General features: G+C 44.3%; 1 protein-coding gene across 2 annotated transcripts in view; it reads left to right on the forward strand.

Moving 5' to 3' along the window:
* Positions 1-733: 733 nt before the first annotated feature.
* PSIP1 (PC4 and SFRS1 interacting protein 1) overlaps positions 734-20,863 on the forward strand; it is a 43,877-nt gene continuing 23,747 nt past the window's right edge. The window contains exons 1-6 of one of the 2 annotated variants that reach the window (XM_029055009.2): positions 734-904; positions 1,434-1,568; positions 4,359-4,435; positions 13,533-13,671; positions 16,462-16,566; positions 17,098-17,160. In XM_029055009.2, the coding sequence (XP_028910842.1) occupies positions 1,497-1,568; positions 4,359-4,435; positions 13,533-13,671; positions 16,462-16,566; positions 17,098-17,160 (456 nt within the window). In that variant the 5' untranslated portion in view covers positions 734-904; positions 1,434-1,496. The remainder of the gene's footprint in view (positions 905-1,433; positions 1,569-4,358; positions 4,436-13,532; positions 13,672-16,461; positions 16,567-17,097; positions 17,161-20,863) is intronic. The other variant, XM_029055008.2, reaches the window with a different exon arrangement.

Raw genomic sequence — 20,863 nt, forward strand, 5'->3', positions numbered from 1 at the left:
ACCTCATCTGTAAAATGGGGATTAAGGCTGTGAGCCCCCCGTGGGACAACCTGATTACCCTGTATCTACCCCAGCGCTTAGAATAGTGCTCTGCACATACTATGTGCTTAACAAATACCAACATTATTATTATTATAAAACCGCAGACACAGGCCACATTGAAGTCAGGGCCCTGGAGCCGCACACACTGTAGGCCTTTATGTTCCCACTACGGTATTTTTGCGGGTTGGGCGGCACGTAGCTGGAATCGTTGAACTGCGGCAACGAGAACTTCCCAACCCTGGAGAGCCAAATCGGCCCGAGTCCCAGGTGCTCCCCGAAGAAGGGGAAAAAAAACCCCAAGCACGAGCAAAAGGCCCAAATACCCGCCCCCAAAGCCCAGCAGCAACAAACCCCAGTCTCCTCCCTCCCCGCCTTTCACTTAGAAACACATCTACACGCACGCAGAAGAGCCAGCGGAGGCAGGACCGGACTCCTCCATTCGGCTAGCACGGAGGGGGAGAGCGGGGGGGGGGCAGAAACTCTCCGCTCCTGGTTCTGCTCTAATTCGTTCCAATTCCACCTGCCGAAGCCGAAGCGCATATTCCAGGGCGACCTCGGGGAGCTCCTTCTCAGCGGGCCTCCGGTGGACAGCTGGCCATCGAGACTCCGCGGCCGGCGGCCCTTCCCCTCCCCCACCCTTCTCAGCGTCCACCCTCCCCCGCCGGCACTTGGGTCGCTCCTCGGGTGCCGGCGGGCGCAGAGCGGGAGCCGCGCGGGAGCGGCGGCGTCTGGGTCTCGGTGACCGTTGAGAACCGTTGCGGTGTTTGAGTCTCCGGGACCGTTGCGAGAGGCGCTGCGGCAGTCGGTGGCGCAGGAGCCCCGCGAGGGGACGGGAGGCAGCGGTCTGAGGCGCCCCCGTCAGGTAATTGCCCTCCAGGAGTTCCCTGCCCTTCCCGCCCCGCGCTCGCCGATGGAAGGCGGGCGGGAGCCGCCGGGGCCGACCTGCGGGCGGGGAGAGGCTGCGGCGGGAGCCGAAGCAGGTGGTGGGATGTCCACGGGGCGCTGCTGGCGGCTTCGCCCGGGGAAGGCGGGGAGAGAAACGCAGTTTCTTAGTCCCTAAGGAGTGCCGGGGGGGGTGGGGGTGGCGGCGGGCCCCCCCCTTCCTCCCCCAGTGGTGGGGCGCGGGTGATGGGAGATGGGGTGGGAAGGTCGGGGGGGCCGATCCGATGGCGGGGGCGCGGCCCTCCGGGGGTGGGAGAGAATGGAGCTGGATCGGGGAGGGTGGTGGCTCCCCGGGGCCGCGGCGCCGAAGCGGTGGAAAGGGCGGCCCACGGGGTCGGCGAGGCCTCCCGGGAGCGCCGCGGGCCGACGGGCGGCGCGGGAAGAGGTGGAGCGTGGGTGGCGCCCTGACCCCCCGCGGCAACGCTTCAACCGCCCCTCGCCCTTCCCAGGTATCTGCGACACAGCGGCCGTTTCTCCCGAGGGGTCCGGACCGACAACTTTCCAGCCGGAAAATGACTCGCGATTACAAACCCGGAGACTTGATCTTCGCCAAAATGAAAGGTTATCCCCATTGGCCAGCTAGAGTAAGTGATTTTTAAACCTCTTCGTGGTCGGACGGTGCTGCCTCTTCCCCCCCCCAGTAGTCGGTTTCCTTTACCTCAACCCTTCGTGTGGATGTAACCCAATTTCCAATCTGGGGACAGATCGATCTTCACTCGGGAGTGTGTGTGCGTTTAAATCATCTGACCCACTCTCCCAACATCCTGCAATCCGCTTTCCGAAAGTAATAATAACCCCTTTCCCTTGGCCCCAGGCGCAAACGTCTAGTTTGTTTTTCCCGAGTTTCGATGTCATTTCGGGGAAACATTTTTAGCTGCCTTCCATCCCTAGGCGGGTTTAGATTTGCTTTTGACCTGCAGGTGGCAGGGGTTACTTTTGCAAAGAAAAATGAAGTTTCAGTTCGCTCTGATTTTGAGGGAAGTGGTCGTAAGGAACTAGAGGAATAGTAAAAATTAATCGCTTCCTTCGGGGCCGTGGTTATTAATCGGGGGGATCGCAAAATATTTTCAACTGAAGACCAACCTCGTTAACTCTTTAGTGGAGGACAGTTCATGTTCCCAAGAGGTGAGTGTGGTTTAAGAAATTGTTGGTTTTGCGATTCCAAATGGTTTTCCATAGGGAGTTGAGGAACCAAACCACCTGTTCTAAAATTTGACTCACGGAAACAGCTCTAAATAGCGTTCTTCTCTCTTGCTCTTGAAGAAATGACCTACAAAATCTCCCCTACCCCCAAATCAAGTGTCGGTATTGGTCGGGATTTTGTTGATTCCTTTTTTTCAGACTCAGGTAACAAAGCGACGGCTGATTTATGACCCGATTAATCCCCGGAAAACGCATCTTTAAAGTAATAACGTATTTTGGAACCGATTTTCTCCTAGGACACTTTTTTTTAAGTCTTCAATGTTTAACATATCTGTTCTTGGATTTGGGGGATTTCGAGTGACCTGTCGGCACTGCGGATCTCATTGCTCTCATTGCGCCCGAACTCATGGCCCCTCGTCTATCCTTGAGTAGTCTATTGTAGTCTTCGCATTTGTAGTTTATGAAGAGCCTTTGGGTTGTAAAGCCGTAAAGTATTGAAAATCCATTTCTCAGTGTGTTAGGCTATAATAAATGTACTGCATTCTGATTAAAAAAGAAAACTGAAGTCTTGAATTTTCTAGACAGATATTCCTTGTGGCATTCTTGCTTAGCACTCTGGTTTTTCCTGCTCCCCCCCCCCCATACATATGCTGTGAACAGTGTAGTTAGCTGCAACCTCTGTATTTTTTGAGAAGCGCGGGCCCATTGCATAGCACTAACATTCATAGCTGCTGGGCTATGTGTTGAAGAAAATTACCCTCCTCATACCCTTCCCCCTCCCGAATGGATCGAGTACATCATGTCCTGGTACATATCTCAAACAGTGTAACAAGCGATATCTAGCATAAAGTTAGAACAGTTAAGTTCAGTTGTCTTGGACTCTCCCAAGTGTTTAGTTCAGTACTATGCACATAGGTAGTACCCAATAAATACCATTGATTGATACAAGTAGCTAAGATGGAAAGAGCTTGAGTTTGGGAGTCTGGACTCAGATATGCATCCAATTAACATATGCAAAGTTCTTAGGTCAGTTGTTATTTACATGTACCTGTGTTGACATTTTAATGTAAATTTGTAGTTTTATTTTCGGAACCTTTACAATGCTATTTGATCGGGTAAGTTAATGGTGTTCATATTGTTTTGCAATTTTTTTAAAAAACCTATATTTTGGTCACGTTTTAGATTTGGACACTGCATTAACGCCCTGTACATTTTTCTTGTGGGAACCATCCTTTAGTGCTATTTTGCTTACCACGCTATTTTCATGGCACCAACTAGAAGTCCTAACTGGGTTTTTTTAGGATTTTAATACAGAAAATATATTTTCTAAAAGCAATTCAATTAGAATCTGTAAAATCGCACCTTTTAAATTTTGGAATGTTAAAGCTATTAATCTGGGCGGTTATGCCACCTTGAATTTGCATGTTTATTTTTTCCAAGCCTTCTTCAAATTGGTTACTTTATCTTCACAGTGAGTTAGGGAGAGTCAGACATTTCCCCCGCCCCCCCGCCCCACCCCCCTTCCACTGGCTATGTGAATGAAGTAGGAATGAAGCAAACTTAAGTTTGAATGGATTTCTCATTCATGCGGGAAAATCCTCTGCTTTTTCTAAAAAAATATCTCTGCGAAAATCATGCCTCTCTGCTCGTGAGAGTAAAAATTTTGTAAAGGCGATGCTACTTCATTTAGGTTTAAATGTTGAAAAGAAACACAGAACCTTTTCTCTCCAGACTGAATTTCTCTTCACAGGTTGACAGCAAAGTAAATGGCAGAATAAGAGTTTTAGCGTGGTTAGCCAACTGAACCCATCCTTTACCTGAAATGTCTGTTAATGAACCAAGAGTTCCTATTGGGTATGTTAAACATTGATTTTTAAACTCCTCGAGGGCAAGGATCATGTCTGTTTAATCTGTTGTACTCTTCCCAAGTGCTTAGTGCAATGGTTTGTACACAGGTGCTTAAATATGAATCGAACAAAATGGTCTTTGGTACTGAGTGCTCTTTCTAATGCCAACCTTTTCAGAATTGCATTTTTGATGATAGATATTTCTGAACACAGAGTAGTTGCTACCGCAACCATTTTGAAATCTTGCCGTTTCTTTATCCCTCTTAATATTGTTTTATTTTGTAAGGAATGAACTTTTCAAAGTGTTATTTTCCCAACTCTCCCAGCTGTTCATTTAAAGCAAAATAGAAAGGCTTTTATTTTTGTTTTGTCTTTTTCCCCTAGGTGGATGAAGTTCCCGAAGGAGCTGTTAAGCCACCCTCAAATAAACTGCCTATTTTCTTTTTTGGGACCCATGAGACGTAAGTCCTCCATGTTAAAAGAAAAAAAAACAACTCTTGTTTGAAAATGGTAAATGTCTGCTGGGAGTCAAGTAAGAGCATTCACTAAGGGTTAATTCTTTGCTGAAGTACAAAACAAGTGAAACTAATTTTGAGAATAAGCATGAAATCTTTCTCTTGAAAACATATGATCTTTCTAGCCTCTGGGGATTCAAAGATGCTCTGAAAGTGTATTCTGTAACTTTATCCTTATTTTCTTATGTTTGGCCATCTTTAGTCCTTAATGATGAAGTTGCCAGGTTCATTACCTGAAGACACTCTTCTGTTGAGACATTAGCAACTCACAGACCTCTAGAAGAACAGGAGATATTAAGAAATCACATAATGGCTTTGCGAAGAGAGAGTTATTATAAAATCATTTAATCTCTTTATTTTATATTGTCAGGCCATGTAGACGAGAGAAGCAATACATTTGACCTATATAGGTTTCCTACATGGAGTATATGGATTTAAAACTGGAAATAAGTCCTCAACGTAATACTGCCCTGAGAATGACCTGATGCGGTGTGATATTGTAATAATAGAAATCGAGCTAAAAGTTAGGATCCTCTTCTTCCACTGGAATCTACTTTGGGCAGAATTGTAATACAGACAACTGGAACTTGTCTGCTATGTGATCTTGGGCAAGTCACTTAACTTCTCTGTGCCTCAGTTGTCTCATCTGAAAAATAGGGATTAAGACTGTGAGTCCCATGTGGGACATGGACTGAGTCCAACCTGATTAGCTTCTATCTACCCCAGTGTTTGGTACTGTCCCTGACACATAATAAGCACTTAAGAAGTACCATTAAAAGAAAAACTGGAAGGGATCTAGTGACAAAAAGTAATTACTGGGGAGAAAGGTCCTAAGTGGTCTTGGGATTTAGCTTGGAGAAGACAAGGCAAGAGTGATACAACACTGGCCAAGGCTCTTAAATGAGCTTTTGGACTGTGTTTCCTGAGATCTTTAAAAAAGATAAATAGCCATCTGTCTTGATTGGTTTAGTCATTACTCTGCCTGGATGTCCCTTCCAGTGATTCTACCGCTTTCTGGTTTTGTACCTGTTTTTGATCAAATTGACAAAGGAAAATTTAAAGATTCTTTGTGTTATTATTAGCATACACAAGGAAAGGCTATAGATTGCTGTGTTTGATTTGTACCAACCCATGTTAGTTTTTATAAAACAAGGCAGGGTACCATGTTTCAGATGGCAGAGTCAATGTGGATCATTCATTTTGATCAGTTTACTTCGGCAGACACCTTTTCAAGGTCAAAATGTTTACTAAAATACTGAGTAACTAATGTTTAAACGGGAAAGTAGATTTAATAGCAGTGGGAGAAATGTGGGTTCGATTCCCTCTTAAGTAGTAGGTCCCTGCACAGTACAGTTAGTTGGTAGTGTTTATCCATAAATGCAATCTTCCATATTGCTCTTCCCTGTAAGTTATTCAAGTTATTGAAGCCTCTGAAAATGCCTTTGACCAAGACAAGTAGCTTGAGTGCCATTTGAAATAATATGGTTGTTCCTATCTCTTAATGGTTTTTCTTTTTCATAAAACTTGGAGACTTAACAGTTAGACTTTTTTCCTGAGAACTGGCTTGATTTTTGAGAGGAGAGGGCAATATGTTGTATGATTCTCATCCTCCTTAGGTAAATTCTCCATCTTCCCACAAATGTAAGTACATGACTATATTGTGTCTATCTCTTTTGATCCTTTTGGAATCAGGCTTGAGTACACCACCTGCTGTTAATTGTTCTGTGTAGATAATACCTACATTCACTTCATTCTTTCTAACCTTTCTCCTGCCCTTATGCCTCCTGGACTTTTCCACACGGCTATCTCATAGGCACCGCAAACACTATCCGACTAAACCTGAACTTCTCATCGTTCCTCCTAAAGCTGTTTCTCCTTTACCATCTCTGTTGACTCCACCTCCTCCCTGTCCCCAAAACCCACAAACCTTGGTGTCATACCCAGGTCCTTATTTGTTTATAGCTCTCACGTTTGTGTGCTAAATACTGCCAGTTCTTTGTGACATTTTTTCCTGAGCCGCCCCTTCCTTTCTACTTAGTACCATCTCCTCATAATTGGAATCCAGTGTCAGTCTCCTCCCTAGTCGTGTAGCCTCCAACCTCTACCCTCCTCCAGTATGTGCGCTACTCTGCTATTTGGGTCATCCTCCTCAAACATTCTGCACGTTTCCCTCCTCTTCCAAAACTTCTGACTACACATTTACCTCCGCATCAAGCAGAAACTCTCATCATTGGTTTCAAGGCTCTCCATCTTTCATTCTGTTTTTCTTCCACTACTTCCAAGCTGCCATTTCTTGCCCCTCCCAAGCCCACCTTCTGACAGTATCTCAGTGTTGACTCTCCTTCCTCCCACTTCTTAGTCATGTTATTTCCCCTGCCTGGAACTTGTTTTTCAAATCTGCCAGACCATCACTCTCTCCGTTTTCAAAGCTCACCTAAAAATCTCACCTCCCTCCGGAGGCCTTCACTGACTAATTCTCAACTCTCTCAAGTCATATCACACCACAGTCACCCTTAGTACTTGGGTTTTTATTCATTCTCAGTCCCTGTATAGTAATAATACTACTTAGGGTATTTAAGTGCTTACTGCCAACCAGTATGCTAAGCTTTGGGGTAGAAACGTTCTGTGCAGATTGGATTCATTCTCTATCTCGCACGCGGTTCAGACTAAGGAGGAATGTTTACTGCATGTGTGATTATTTACCAGACTACTGCATGCACCCTTATCTAGTTGTACTACTAACACCAGTTAAATCCTTGTTCTTCAGCCTGGTCCCAGTATTTGTAAATAATTGGTCTATCTTCCCCCAGCAGATTACAGTTGAGGACAGGGACCATGTCTTTGCTTCTGTTGTACTCTCCCAAGCAGTTAGTGTGTGCCATGAATACAAATAGTAATAAGAGTAATTGTGGTATTTGTTAAACACTTACTGTGTGCCAAACACTGTGTTCAGCCGTGGGATAGATACAAAACAATCAGGTCAGACAGTGTCCCAGGGCTCCAGTCTAAAGGGGAGGGACAACAGGTATTCCATTCTTTATTGTACAGATGAGGAAACTGAGGGACAGAAGTTATGATTTGTCCACTGTCATGCTCCAGCATATTTTTTTTTTGTCTGCCCCAAATTACCGTACGTGTAGATGAGACATAGATGGAACTTTCTCCCGTGTAGAAGTTGGGTATGCTCTTCTCCTTTGTAAATACTTCATAGGGGCTTTTTGTGGGTCTGTTATAACCCATACTTGTCCTTGGAAAGGGGAAGATGGGTTTACCGACCTCTTAGAGTCTAAATCAAATTTATTCCTTAAAATAGGTTGATGTTAAGAATACTTAGAGCTTCACTGAGGAAAAAAACTATTATTTGAGTTCAGGATTCTTATCTGAAATTATTTCCTAGTTAGTTCAATCTCTTCCTATTTCAACCACTAGGGCCTGTTTAGTACTTAGTTTGCTTAAAATGTTCACATCGATGGTAGTTTTGATAGTGATGTATTTTAAATGAGGAGTGATTAAATGATGCAGGACTTTAATGGGATGGTTTCTGTGACCTTTTTTTCCCATCAACCTGATCCATCCCTTCTGTAGAGATTTTTTTCAAACCATGATACACTATGGGTTAAAAGGATGGGAACCCATTCTTCTCTAAAAAGGGAATTTGTGTATTTAGGCAGGAATAGGGGGTTGAGATCCACTGAATATTCATTCATTCATTCAATCGTATTTATTGAGCGCTTATTATGTGCAGAGCACTGTACTAAGCGCTTGGAATGTACAGTTTGGCAACAGATAGAGACAATCTCTGCCCACTAACGGACTTATCCTTAGCAGGAAAGGCATGCTTAAACTGCCAGAACATATTAAGCAGAATTGCACTGGGATGAGCTATCCTTAAGTGACCTCCATTTGATGCCCAAATTCATGGATGCTACGCTTTAAGTATAGTTAGAAAGAGTTAAAAAAAAAAAAATTAAAAATCCATGAGTTTTTTTTTTCTTCCTGCACCACCCAAGAATCACAGAACGCTTCGCTTTGTGCTTTAACATCATGTACTCATTCTATTGCATTCTCAGGAAATAGCTGCAGTGCCAGTTTATCTGCTGAGTCATGCAGTTTGTTTTCAGATGATTAAAAAGCCACCTGGACTGGTTCTAAAGAAATGTTAATTTTTCAAAAGACTGGATTTCTTTGGAAGTGCTTTTTTATAGTTTTTTTTTTAAAAGTACGGTACCCTATTTCACATTAAACAGAACCAGAGTTTGCTCTCCATGGTTTGTAACCAGGTCAATACCCATACCTTAATTACGTGCTTTAAAATGATGCTTTCATTTTTCCGGTTGTTTGGTGTAAAACTGACATTGACATTTGACATTATCTTTTTACTTCTCTGTAGTCTCGTATTTCCTCCTGTCTTCAGGACGTCTCTACTTGAATGCCCCATCAACACCTTAAACTTAACATGTCCAAAACAGAACTCCTCGTCTTCCCACCCAAACCCTGCCCTCTCCCTGACTTTCCTGTCACCGTAGGCAGCACCACCATCCTTCCTGTTTCCCAACCCCATAACCTTGGCATTGTCCTCTACTCGTCTCTCTCTTTCAACCCACGTATTCGATCTGTCACCAGATCCTGTCCTTTCAACCTTCACGGCATTGCTAAAACCCACCCTTTCCTCTTCATCCAAACTGCTACCATGTTAATCCAAGAGTATATCCGATCCCACCTTGACTACCGCATCAGCTACCTTGCTAACCTCCCTTCCTCCTGTCTCTTCCCACTCCAGTCCATACTTCACTTCACTGCCCAGGTCATTTTTCCACAAAATAGTTCAGTCCATGTTCCCCCACTTCTCAAGAACCTCCAGTGGTTGCCCATCTGCTTCTGTGTCAAACAGAAACTCCTTACTGTAGGCTTTAAAGCACTCAATCACCTTGCACTTTCCTACCTTACCGCTCTGATGTCTTACTACAACCCAGCCTTCAGACTTTGCTTCTCTGATGCCAACCTAATCCCTGTACCTCACTCTTGTCTATCACTGCCGACCTCTCACCCATGTCCTGCTTCAGGCCTAGAACACCCTCCCTTTTCATATCCAACAGATAGTTACTCTTCCCCACTTGAAAGCCTTACACAAAGCATGTCTTCTCCAAGAGGCCTTCCCTGACTAAGCCCTCATTTCCTCTTCTCCCACTCATGCATTGCCCTTGAACTTGGATTTGCATCCTTTATTCACCCTACCCTCAGCCCTACAGCACTCACGTACATATCTATAATTTTTTTAAGCTACTCTGCATCAGGGAATGTGTCTACCAACTCTGTTATAGCAAGTGCTTGGGTACAGTGCTCTGCACACAGTAAGCGCTCAATAGAATGAAGCAGCATGGCTTAGTGGAAAGAGCACGGGCCTGGGAATCAGAGGGCCTGGGTTCTAATCCCCGTTCTGCCAATTGTTTGCTGGCAAGCCACTTCACTTCTCTGTGACTCAGTTCTCCTTTCTTGATTCAGTCATATTTATTGAGCGCTTACTGTGTGCAGAGCACTGTACTAAATGCTTGGAAAGAACAATTCAGCAACAATCCCTACCCAGCAACGGGCTCACAGTCTAGAAGGGGGAGACATACAACAAAGCAAAACAAGTAGACAGGCATCAATACCATCAAAATAGCTAAATAGAATTATATGTACACATCATTAATAAAATGGAATAATAAATATGCACAAATATACACAAGTGCTGTGGGGAGTGGAAGGGGGTAGAGCGGAGGGAGGGAGTAAGGGCAGTGGGGAGGGGAGGAGGAGCAGAGGAAAAGGGGGGGCTCAGTCTGGGAAGGCCTCCTGGAGGAGGTAAGCTCAGTAGGGGTTTGAAGAGGGGAAGAGAACTAGTTTGCTGGTTTTGAGGAGGGAGGACATTCCAGACCAGAGGTAGGATGTGGGCTTGGGGGTCTACAGCTTGACAGGCAAGAACGAGGCACAGTGAGGAGGTTAGCGGCAGAGGAGCGGAGTGTGCGGGCTGGGCTGTAGAAGGAGAAGGGAGGTGAGGTAGGAAGGGGCAACGTGACGGAGAGCTTTGAAGCCAATAGTGAGGAGTTTTTGCTTGATGCGAAGGTTGATAGGCAGCTACTGGAGTTTTTTGAGGAGGGGAGTGACATGCCCAGAGCGTTTCTGTAGAAAGATAATCCGGGCAGCAGAGTGAAGAAGAGACTGAAGCAGGAAGAGACAGGAGGATGGGAGATCAGAAAGAAGGCTGATGCAGTAATCCAATCGGGATATGATGAGGGATTGTATCAACAAGGTAGCGGTTTGGATGGAGAGGAAAGGGCGGATCTTGGCAATGTTGTGAAGGTGAGACCAGCAGGTTTTGATGACGGACCGGATATGTGGGGTGAATGAGAGAGCGGAGTCAAGGATGACACCAAGATTGCAGGCTTGTGAGATGGGAAGGATGGTCATGCCGTCCACAGTGATGGGAAAGTCAGGGAGAGGACAAGGTTTGGGAGGGAAGATAAGGAGCTCTGTCTTGGACATGCTGAGTTTTAGGTGGCGGGCGGACATCTAGGTGGAGATGTCCTGAAGGCAGGAGGAGACATGAGCCCGGACAGGGGAGGAGATGTACATTTGGGTGTCATCTGCCTAGAGATGATAGTTGAAGCCGTGGGAGCGAATGAGCTCACCAAGGGAGTGAGTGTAGATGGAGAACAGAAGGGGACCAAGAACTGACCCTTGAGAAACCCCTACAGTTAGTGGATGGGAGGGAGAGGAGGAGCCTGTGAAGGAGACCGAGAATGAATGGCCAGAGAGATGAGGAGAACCAGGAGAGATCGAGTCTGTGAAGCCAAGATTGGATAACGTGTTGAAGAGAAGGGGTTGGTTGATAGTGTCAAAGGCAGCTGAGAGGTCAAAGAGGATTAGGATAGAGTAGGAGCCATTGGATTTGGCAAGAAGGAGGTCATTGGTGACCTTTTGAGAGGGCAGTTTTGGTGGAGTGGAGGGGACGGAAGCCAGATTGGAAGGGGTCCAGGGAGAAGTCAAAAATTGGGCGAATTAAGACGATTAAAACTGATCAATGGCATTCACTGAGAGCCTACTGTACCTCAGTACTGCTGTACTGAGCATTTAGGACAGTGCACAGGAAAAAGGCAATCAGTACCCTCAAGGAATTTACAATCTAAGAGGGAAACACACAAAACTACCCATAGAAGGAAAAGATAGATGCGAATAAGTCCTTACATAGTAGACTGCATAAACTCATGTAAGCACACACAGTGGGTGGCTGTAAGAACATAAATAGTGAGGCAGTGATTGCAAGAACATGACCTGGAGAGAATTTTTTTTATGGTATCTATTAAGCATCTCCCTCCTATGTAGACTGTGAGCCTCATGTGCGATAGGGACTGTGTCCAACCTAATTAACCTGCATATACCCCAACACGTAGAACAGTATTTGACATATAGTAAGAGCTTAACAAATACCATAAAAGAATTTAAAGAATACCATTGATCGACCCACTTAAAAATGGCCATCTGCCTAGGAGAATTGCCATTAATTCTAAGAGTTTCCTACACTTTCTAGTTCTTCGGTCTTAAGCTCACCCACCCGTGGACCATTGCTTATGACTTCCTTTCTGCCTAAAAACTCTCCTGCCAGACAAATGCTTTCCCCATTTTCAAAGCTTTCCTGAAATTTGACCTCCAGGAGGCATTCCCTTAAGGAATTTTTCAGTGCCTCAGTTACCTTGTCTGTAAAATGGGGATTAAGACTGTGAGCCGCATGTGGGACATGGACTGTATCCCACCTGATTAGCTTGTATCTACCCCAGCACTTAGTACAGTGCCTGGTACATAGTAAGCACTTAATAGATGCCATAAAAAAAAATTCTCCCCAGGTCATGTCCTTGCAATTACTGCTTCAATATTTATGTATTTACAGCCGCCCATCGTGTTTGTGCACATATGAGTTTATGTAGTCATCTAAGTAAGGACCTTTTATTCGCATCTATCTTTTCCTTCTATCAGTAGTTTTGTATCTGTTTCCCTCTTAGATTGTAAATTCTTTGGGCAGTCATTGCCTTTTTCCTGTTATACTGTCCTAAATACTTAGTACAGCAGTACTGAGGTACAGTAGGCTCTTCAGTGAATGTCATTGATCAATTTTAATCTTCTTAATTTGCCCAATTTTTAATTGGCTTTTGTTTGTCATCTCTTCATAATGAAGGTTGATAGGGAGATGAAGAGGACTCAGGATAATTCCACTGAGCATGAAAGACAAGGAGGATTTTAGTGTTCTCCACTATGATGGGCAAGTTAGATGGAGGGAGATGATTTGGGAGGGAAGATGAGGAGTTCAGTTTTGGGCATTGAACCTGAGTTGTCAGCGGGGCATCCATGAAGATATGTCCTAGAGGCAGAGGAAATGTGATACCAAAGTTCTTTCTGTTAACAGTTAAAGCAAATCCTTGATTTCTGAAAGCTTGAAAAAAGCAATTGTCATTCTCAACTTCCAAGTGTGATTAAAAGGACATGACTTTTTTTTTCTGACACTAATCTTCATAAGCTTAAAGATGGTTCCTCACCAGGTCATGCTTCTGAAATAATCTTATCGAGTTGTAAACTTTGTTTTTATTTGTATTCATCAGGATGAACTGCAGCATGAAATAACATTTTACAACTTAATACATCTGAGATATATGTATAAAATAACAAAATGACTAGGCTACACTGGCTCGAAGCAATAAGTGCTTTTAGTAGCCTATACATTTGATAGTTTTAAAAGTAATATAAAGCTTGTGGGATATGTTTTGGTTTAACTCACCATTATTGGAGACGTTATAATGGAGGATGTTGCACGGCTGGAAAGAAATCAACTTAGTGAAAATTGTAGCAGTGCTATTTGCAACTTGGTATCCCAAGATTTATTAATGGTATAGATTTCATGGGGATGCTTGCCTTTTGTCTTCTTCCTGGGGAATCTTTCTCTGATGTAGACATAATTTCATTATGAATTGAAAGAGGCAGTATTTACAGATGCTTTATTTTCAACCTCTTACAGGGCTTTTTTGGGACCAAAGGATATATTCCCATACTCAGAAAATAAAGAGAAATACGGCAAACCAAATAAAAGAAAGGGCTTTAATGAAGGGTTATGGGAAATCGATAATAACCCAAAAGTGAAGTTTTCTAGTCACCAGGTAAGTTAACTTTGAAATTTGTCCAAATTAAATGAGATTAGTCTCATTTTTCACACAGCATGTGGTAAGCTTGTGAGTTTTGTTATCACGGGTAGTTGTGCATCCAGAAAATATCAGTAGATTCACAAGGGATTTAGATGAATTCATCTGTGCTGGTCCACAATGAGCCCCCCTCTCCTCTTCTCCCACTCATTCAGTTTCTCCCTGACTTGATCACTTTGTTCTCCCCACCCAGCCCCATAGCACTTATGTAAATATTTGTAATTGATTTATTCATATTAATGCCTGTCTTCCCCCCCTCTAGACTGTAAGCTTGTTGTGGGCAGGGAATGTGTCTGTTTATGGTACACTCTCCTGAGCGCTTAGTACAGTGCTCTGCACACAGTAAGTGCTCAATAAATACGATTGAATTGAATGAACGAATGAATGGTTATTAGAGAGAAATTTGGGGATATTAGATTGTACATTCCTAACCATTAGGACAGATAAGAAGGTCAACCATCACGTGGTGTATTCTAAGCAGCCAGTTACCAATATTGGAGACAGAATATGGGGCTGGATGGACCAGTGGCCTGACCAGTAATGGCATTTAATTTGCTTTTGCTGAAGGCCCTTGAATTTACCTTTTTAAATAAGTAACTAATACTTCACCGTCTATCTAGTAAGGATGTTGTATTCTCCAGCATATATTTCTGAAGGAATGCTTAAAAGGTAGATTTATGCTGTATTATTGAAAAAGAAAGTAATCTGTTTCCTCATTTAGGTCTAGAATAGGGCTAGTTGAGCACCTGCTTGCCACAAAGTTTAGAACATAAGGCCCATGGGCCCAAATAAACATCCAGGCAGGGATGAGGCAGAATCATTTCCCTGACTAGCCCTTGGACCTGGGCCATGATACCTTTCTGGGTCAGATAGGATGAGCCAGATATGTTGAAGGAATACCTAGCACACCTATTGATTTTGTGCATATGCTCAAAATTGGGGGAAGTGGGTTTGTGCATATGCTCAAAATTGGGGGAAGTGGTTCTTTCCCTGTCACATTAGGACAGTGTATTTTGGATAAGAAGTACACACACCACTTCACATCCCGGTTCCCCCTCCCCTTTTCAACTCCCATCATGGATAGCCAGGTCAGGAGAATCAGTGCTTGGACCTTTGGAGTTGAAAGGGAAAGATTGGGAGGAAAAAAAAAAATCAGCCGTGGGGAAAGGGCTATAAAAGGTACATAGTGGATTTGAACTGGTAGAGTAGGGGTTTGTTGGGAGGGAGAGGAGGGATGCAATAAGTGGTACTCTAGAAAGCATTTGAACAGATCAAATGCTAAACTCAAGATATTCCTTACCTCAGGTTGCTGGCTTATTATACAAGTATCTGTATAGGCTGGAAAAATTGATAAACTTGGGTAAATGCAGGAACAAGAAGATTAAATTAGAGGAGAGCATGTTGCATTTTGTCACCACTGTTATAAAATGCAGTCATCCCTGCTACAGCACATCAGGACAGTCTCTGCATTAACAAAAAACCCAACCCATCCACTTCTGTCACCAATTTTTTTGAACAGTTAAACAAGGGACTGGGGGGACGATTCCAGTCGAATCTGCCTCTCAGACTGACTGACTTGTTCATCTGTAACTGCTTAAAGTTCACTGTTTCAGGTAACAGTGATATTTAAACACTGTGGTTCTCTCTACACTCAGTTCTGCTGTAACCTGAGAATTGTGGTTTTACAGAATCCCTTGTTAGGGAAATCTCATGCTGTGCTCACGTGTTCCAGGCCTGTACATTGTGCACAAGCTGTGTTTTCCAGTACCAAGATATGTGGTAACCCAGTAGGCTGACGCCAATGGATGAACATTCCCTAATTCCTTAGCAACATTCTAGCCAAAATGAGTAGTGACAACAAGATGGTAGTGGTAGAACTAAGTGCATTCTGTTAGCTGATAGTGGTTTTTGGCATAGCTGCAACGTGTTATGGCTAACTAACGGGGCTGACTCATTCCCCTCTTCTCATTGCATTCTACCCAAATCACGTACTTCAACGTTTTGTAGTAGATATGACTGTGTTGGACAAGATGGAGTATTAGTCTGACCCAGTGGTGATATTTCTCTGCTTTTGTGACATCCTTGCAGCAGCTCATTTCTCTTCACAAAATGGGATGTGTTATGCTGATTTTGCCAATTAGAAGTAGTGTGGCTTAGAGGCAAGAGCACGGGCTTGGGAGTCAGAGGATGTGGGTTCTAATCCCGGCTCTGCCACTTGTCTTCTGTATGACCTTGGGCAAGCCACTTAACTTCCCTGTGCCTCAGTTACCTCATCTGTAAAATGGGGATTAAGACTGTGAGCCCCATGTGCGACAATCTGATTACTTTGTATCTACCCCAGCGCTTAGAACAGTGCTTGACACGTAGTAAATGCTTAACAAATACCATAATTATTATGTTGTCAATCTGAACTTTTCATTAATACAATGTCAGGATAAGTTTGCTCACCAACTGATAGATGGCTTCTCCTTTACTTCTTCCATAGATGCTTTCAGGGTTCATTGTTGGACAGCATTCATTAATGTTTTAGAATAGTACACTAAAAAGCATTATTGCAGTAATGCGTGAACCTTCTGCACGCAATGCTAAAACTAGGGGCACCAAAGGAGGTAAGTGGACAATTTGAAATCTACAATTCAGAGTAATTATTCCTGGATTTCATCTTCTGAGATATCTTGGAGAAAATACTCATGAGTAGGCTTTCAAAACAAACATTCAAGCTCTTGAATCACTGTTTGCCTATTTCAGGCTTCTGCTAAGCAATCAAATACATCTTCTGATGCTGAGGCTGACGAAAAAGAGACTAATACTCCCAAGGAAGATATTGACAATGAAGAAAAGGCCAGCAATGAAGTATGAATGCAAAGTTTTCTAAAACCAAAGTCTGGGTGCTTAGTAGGAATGTTAATGTATTTGAAAATTAATTAGTATTGACAGAGTAAAAGATAACATGCTGCATGAAGGAAGTACAGTAGTCATTGTACGAATAAAATTTGAAGCTGTAGTCACTGTAGTTTCCTGGTTTGCTTTTATCAAACATTTGGCTTTTCTAATGAAGCTCCTCCATGAATTGGAAATTGCCTGGAATTTTTTAGTAAGTTGGATACTGACTGATAGTAGAGTTAGATAAAATGGGCCATGCCTTTTATGAAATATCTTCTAGCTTTTATATATGATTTGCTGTTGTAGGGTTACTTTACAGACTACTGTAAATATATTGGTTCCTAAACCTGCTCTAGCTTCAAAATTGTAATTGAAATAGTCTCTGCAGGAGAAAGCTCATTTTCCATGGTGGGAATTGAGAATAAAATGTCTACTCTTGTGCTTAAGAATTACTTTGATTCTTTCTGTAAATTATTAATGCTTCTCTTTGTATCTTCCTAGGATGTAGGTAAAGCAGGTGACATAACCACTCCTAAAATTGCTAGAAGAGGAAGGAAGAGAAAGGTAATTTTATTTAAAGGCATCCCTGCAGTTTTGGTACTAGTTATGCATTTTATGTATCATTTCCTCCCTATTATCCTCTTATTGCCTACCTATAATCACTTCAATATCTCGTAGCACCTCTAGATTAAACACAAAAATGGGGAAGAAGCAAATCATAAATCATTCAGCTTTGTTCATTTTCCCACTACATTTGAAAATTCATCCGGTGTGTAAAGCGCTGTTCTAGCTAGCTGGAACTCCTGGGTAAAGTGAGGATTTTGGATTTTCCCAAAGTGGATGTGGGTCTCCTCAGCTCTTACATGTAGCTGGAGTTTCATAATGACCTTACGTGACCATACACCTGCAGAGAAACTTGGTTACAGGTAAGCAATCCCGGTTTTTAATGAGGCTTTCAATGACCTGATGATTATATTGTACTATTTGTTAAATGCTTACTATGTGCCAAGCACTGTACAAAGCACAAGGGTCAGTACAAGACTATCAGGTCACATAAAGCTCCTGTCTCACTCTTTGGGGACGGAAACCAGATACTGAATCCCCGTGGTACACATGGGGAAACGGAGACACAGTCAAGTTACTTGACCACAGCAGCAAGTGGCAGAGCCAAGATTACCAGCCAGATCTTCTGACTTTGCAGGTCTGCCCTCCTTCTTTCCCTTAGTCCCCCCATCTTTCACCTGTGAAGCCTGCATGGGTAGGAAATCTAGACCCACTACGGTTCATAACATAACATAAGGTTCTAATATAACGTTCTAACATGGTTAGAGAAGCAGCGTGCCTTAATGGAAAGAGCACAGGCTCGGAAGTCAGGGGACATGGCTTCTAAGCTCGGCTCCACTGTTTGTCTGCTGTGTGACCTCGGACAAGCCACTTAGCTGCTCTGCGCTTCAGTGACCTCATCTGTAAAATGGGGTTAAGACTGTGAGCCCCATGTGGAACAATCTGATCATCTTATATCTACCCCTGCTCTTAGAACAGTGCTTGACGCATAGTAAGCACTCAACAAGTACCATCATCATTATTATGAGTCAATTCTAGCAACTAGCTGGGCCAGGTCAGGTATTTGAGTGCTTATTGTGTGCAGAGCACTGTACTAAGCACTTGGGTGAATACAGTATAACCATATAGCAGACATATTCCCTATCCATAATGAGCTTACAGTCTAGAGGACCAGGTCCCACTTGTAAGGGAAGAATATGAATGCAGCAGCATTGTTGGCGAAATGCTTGAGATGCACCTCATCCTGAACCTGGCTCATATTTTTACAGCTCAGCCTTGTTTAAAAAGGCCTCTACTCCCATCTCCATAGATAATTAAGACTTGGCTGTGCTTACAGTAAATAACGGCATTTAAAGGTGTTTTTTTAAAAGGCTAATTTTTCCCAGTTTATTTCACTTAATTTTTGCCCACCTCTCTCAACTCCATTTTGAATGAAGGTTCTTATAACTCTGATTTAAAGGAATTGGCAGAGGCTATTTGGGACTGTGCTTGGCTGGGCTGAGTCCCTTGTCCCATGGCTTTCCCATCACAACCCAGACTTCTGAATCATTTTTAGCCAAAGTCACCACTGTGAGGACTAGGTGGTGCAGGCAGCAGTATCCAAACAATCATTAATCAGTTATATTTATTGAGTGCTTACTGTATGAGGTAAGGTAGGTGGGGGCAAGGTGATTGAGTGCTTTACAGCCAATGCGAAGGAGTTCCTATTTGATGTGGAGGTGGATGGGCAAGCACTGGAGCTTCTTGAATGGGGAAACATGAAGTAAACGTTTCTGTAGAAAAATGATCTGGGCAGCAGTGTGGAGTATGGACGAGTGGGAATAGACAGGAGGCATTCATTCATTCATTCAATAGTATTTATTGAGCGCTTACTATGTGCAGAGCACTGTACTAAGCGCTTGGGATGAACAAGTCGGCAACAGATAGAGACAGTCCCTGCCGTTTGACGGGCTTACAGTCTAATCGGGGGAGACGGACAGACAAGAACAATGGCAATAAACAGCGTCAAGGGGAAGAACATCTCGTAAAAACAATGGCAACTAAATAGAATCAAGGCGATGTACAATTCATTAACAAAATAAATAGGGTAACGAAAATATATACAGTTGAGCGGACGAGTACAGTGCTGTGGGGATGGGAAGGGAGAGGTGGAGGAGCAGAGGGAAAAGGGGAAAATGAGGCTTTAGCTGCGGAGAGGTAAAGGGGGGATGGCAGAGGGAGTAGAGGGGGAAGAGGAGCTCAGTCTGGGAACGCCTCTTGGAGGAGGTGATTTTTAAGTAAGGTTTTGAAGAGGGAAAGAGAATCAGTTTGGCGGAGGTGAGGAGGGAGGGCATTCCAGGACCGCGGGAGGACGTGACCCGGGGGTCGACGGCGGGATAGGCGAGACCGAGGGACGGCGAGGAGGTGGGCGGCAGAGGAGCGGAGCGTGCGGGGTGGGAGGTAGAAAGAGAGAAGGGAGGAGAGGTAGGAAGGGGCAAGGTGATGGAGAGCCTTGAAGCCTAGAGTGAGGAGTTTTTGTTTGGAGCGGAGGTCGATAGGCAACCACTGGAGTTGTTTAAGAAGGGGAGTGACATGCCCAGATCGTTTCTGCAGGAAGATGAGCCGGGCAGCAGAGTGAAGAATAGACCGGAGCGGGGCGAGAGAGGAGGAAGGGAGGTCAGAGAGAAGGCTGACACAGTAGTCTAGCCGGGATATAACGAGAGCCCGTAGCAGTAAGGTAGCCGTTTGGGTGGAGAGGAAAGGGCGGATCTTGGCGATATTGTAGAGGTGAAACCGGCAGGTCTTGGTAACGGATAGGATGTGTGGGGTGAACGAGAGGGACGAGTCAAGGATGACACCGAGATTGCGGGCCTGCGGGACGGGAAGGATGGTCGTGCCATCCACGGTGATGGAGAAGTCTGGGAGCGGACCGGGCTTGGGAGGGAAGATGAGGAGCTCAGTCTTGCTCATGTTGAGTTTTAGGTGGCGGGCCGACATCCAGGTGGAGACGTCCCGGAGGCAGGAGGAGATGCGAGCCTGAAGGGAGGGGGAGAGGACAGGGGCGGAGATGTAGATCTGCGTGTCATCTGCGTAGAGATGGTAGTCAAAGCTGTGAGAGCGAATGAGTTCACCGAGGGAGTGAGTGTAAATGGAGAACAGAAGAGGGCCAAGAACTGACCCTTGAGGAACTCCAACAGTTAAAGGATGGGAGGGGGAGGAGGCTCCAGCGAAGGAGACCGAGAATGATCGGCCAGAGAGGTAAGAGGAGAACCAGGAGAGGACAGAGTCCGTGAAGCCAAGGTGAGATAAGGTATGGAGGAGGAGGGGATGGTCGACAGTGTCAAAGGCAGCAGAGAGGTCAAGGAGGATTAGAATGGAGTAGGAGCCATTGGATTTGGCAAGAAGGAGGTCATGGGTGACCTTAGAGAGAGCAGTCTCGGTAGAGTGGAGGGGACAGAAGCCAGATTGGAGGGGGTCCAGGAGAGAATGGGAGTTAAGGAATTCTAAGCATCGATTGTAGACGACTCGTTCTAGGATTTTGGAAAGGAAGGGTAGTAGGGAGATAGGGCGATAACTGGAGGGGGAAGTGGGGTCAAGAGCGGGTTTTTTTAGGATGGGGGAGACGTGGGCATGTTTGAAGGCAGAGGGGAAGGAGCCCTTGGAGATTGAGTGGTTAAAAATAGAAGTTAAGGAAGGGAGGAGGGCAGGGGCGATGGTTTTAAGA

This window comes from Ornithorhynchus anatinus, chromosome X5 (assembly GCF_004115215.2).
Source record: "Ornithorhynchus anatinus isolate Pmale09 chromosome X5, mOrnAna1.pri.v4, whole genome shotgun sequence".
Taxonomy (NCBI): Eukaryota; Metazoa; Chordata; class Mammalia; order Monotremata; family Ornithorhynchidae; genus Ornithorhynchus; species Ornithorhynchus anatinus.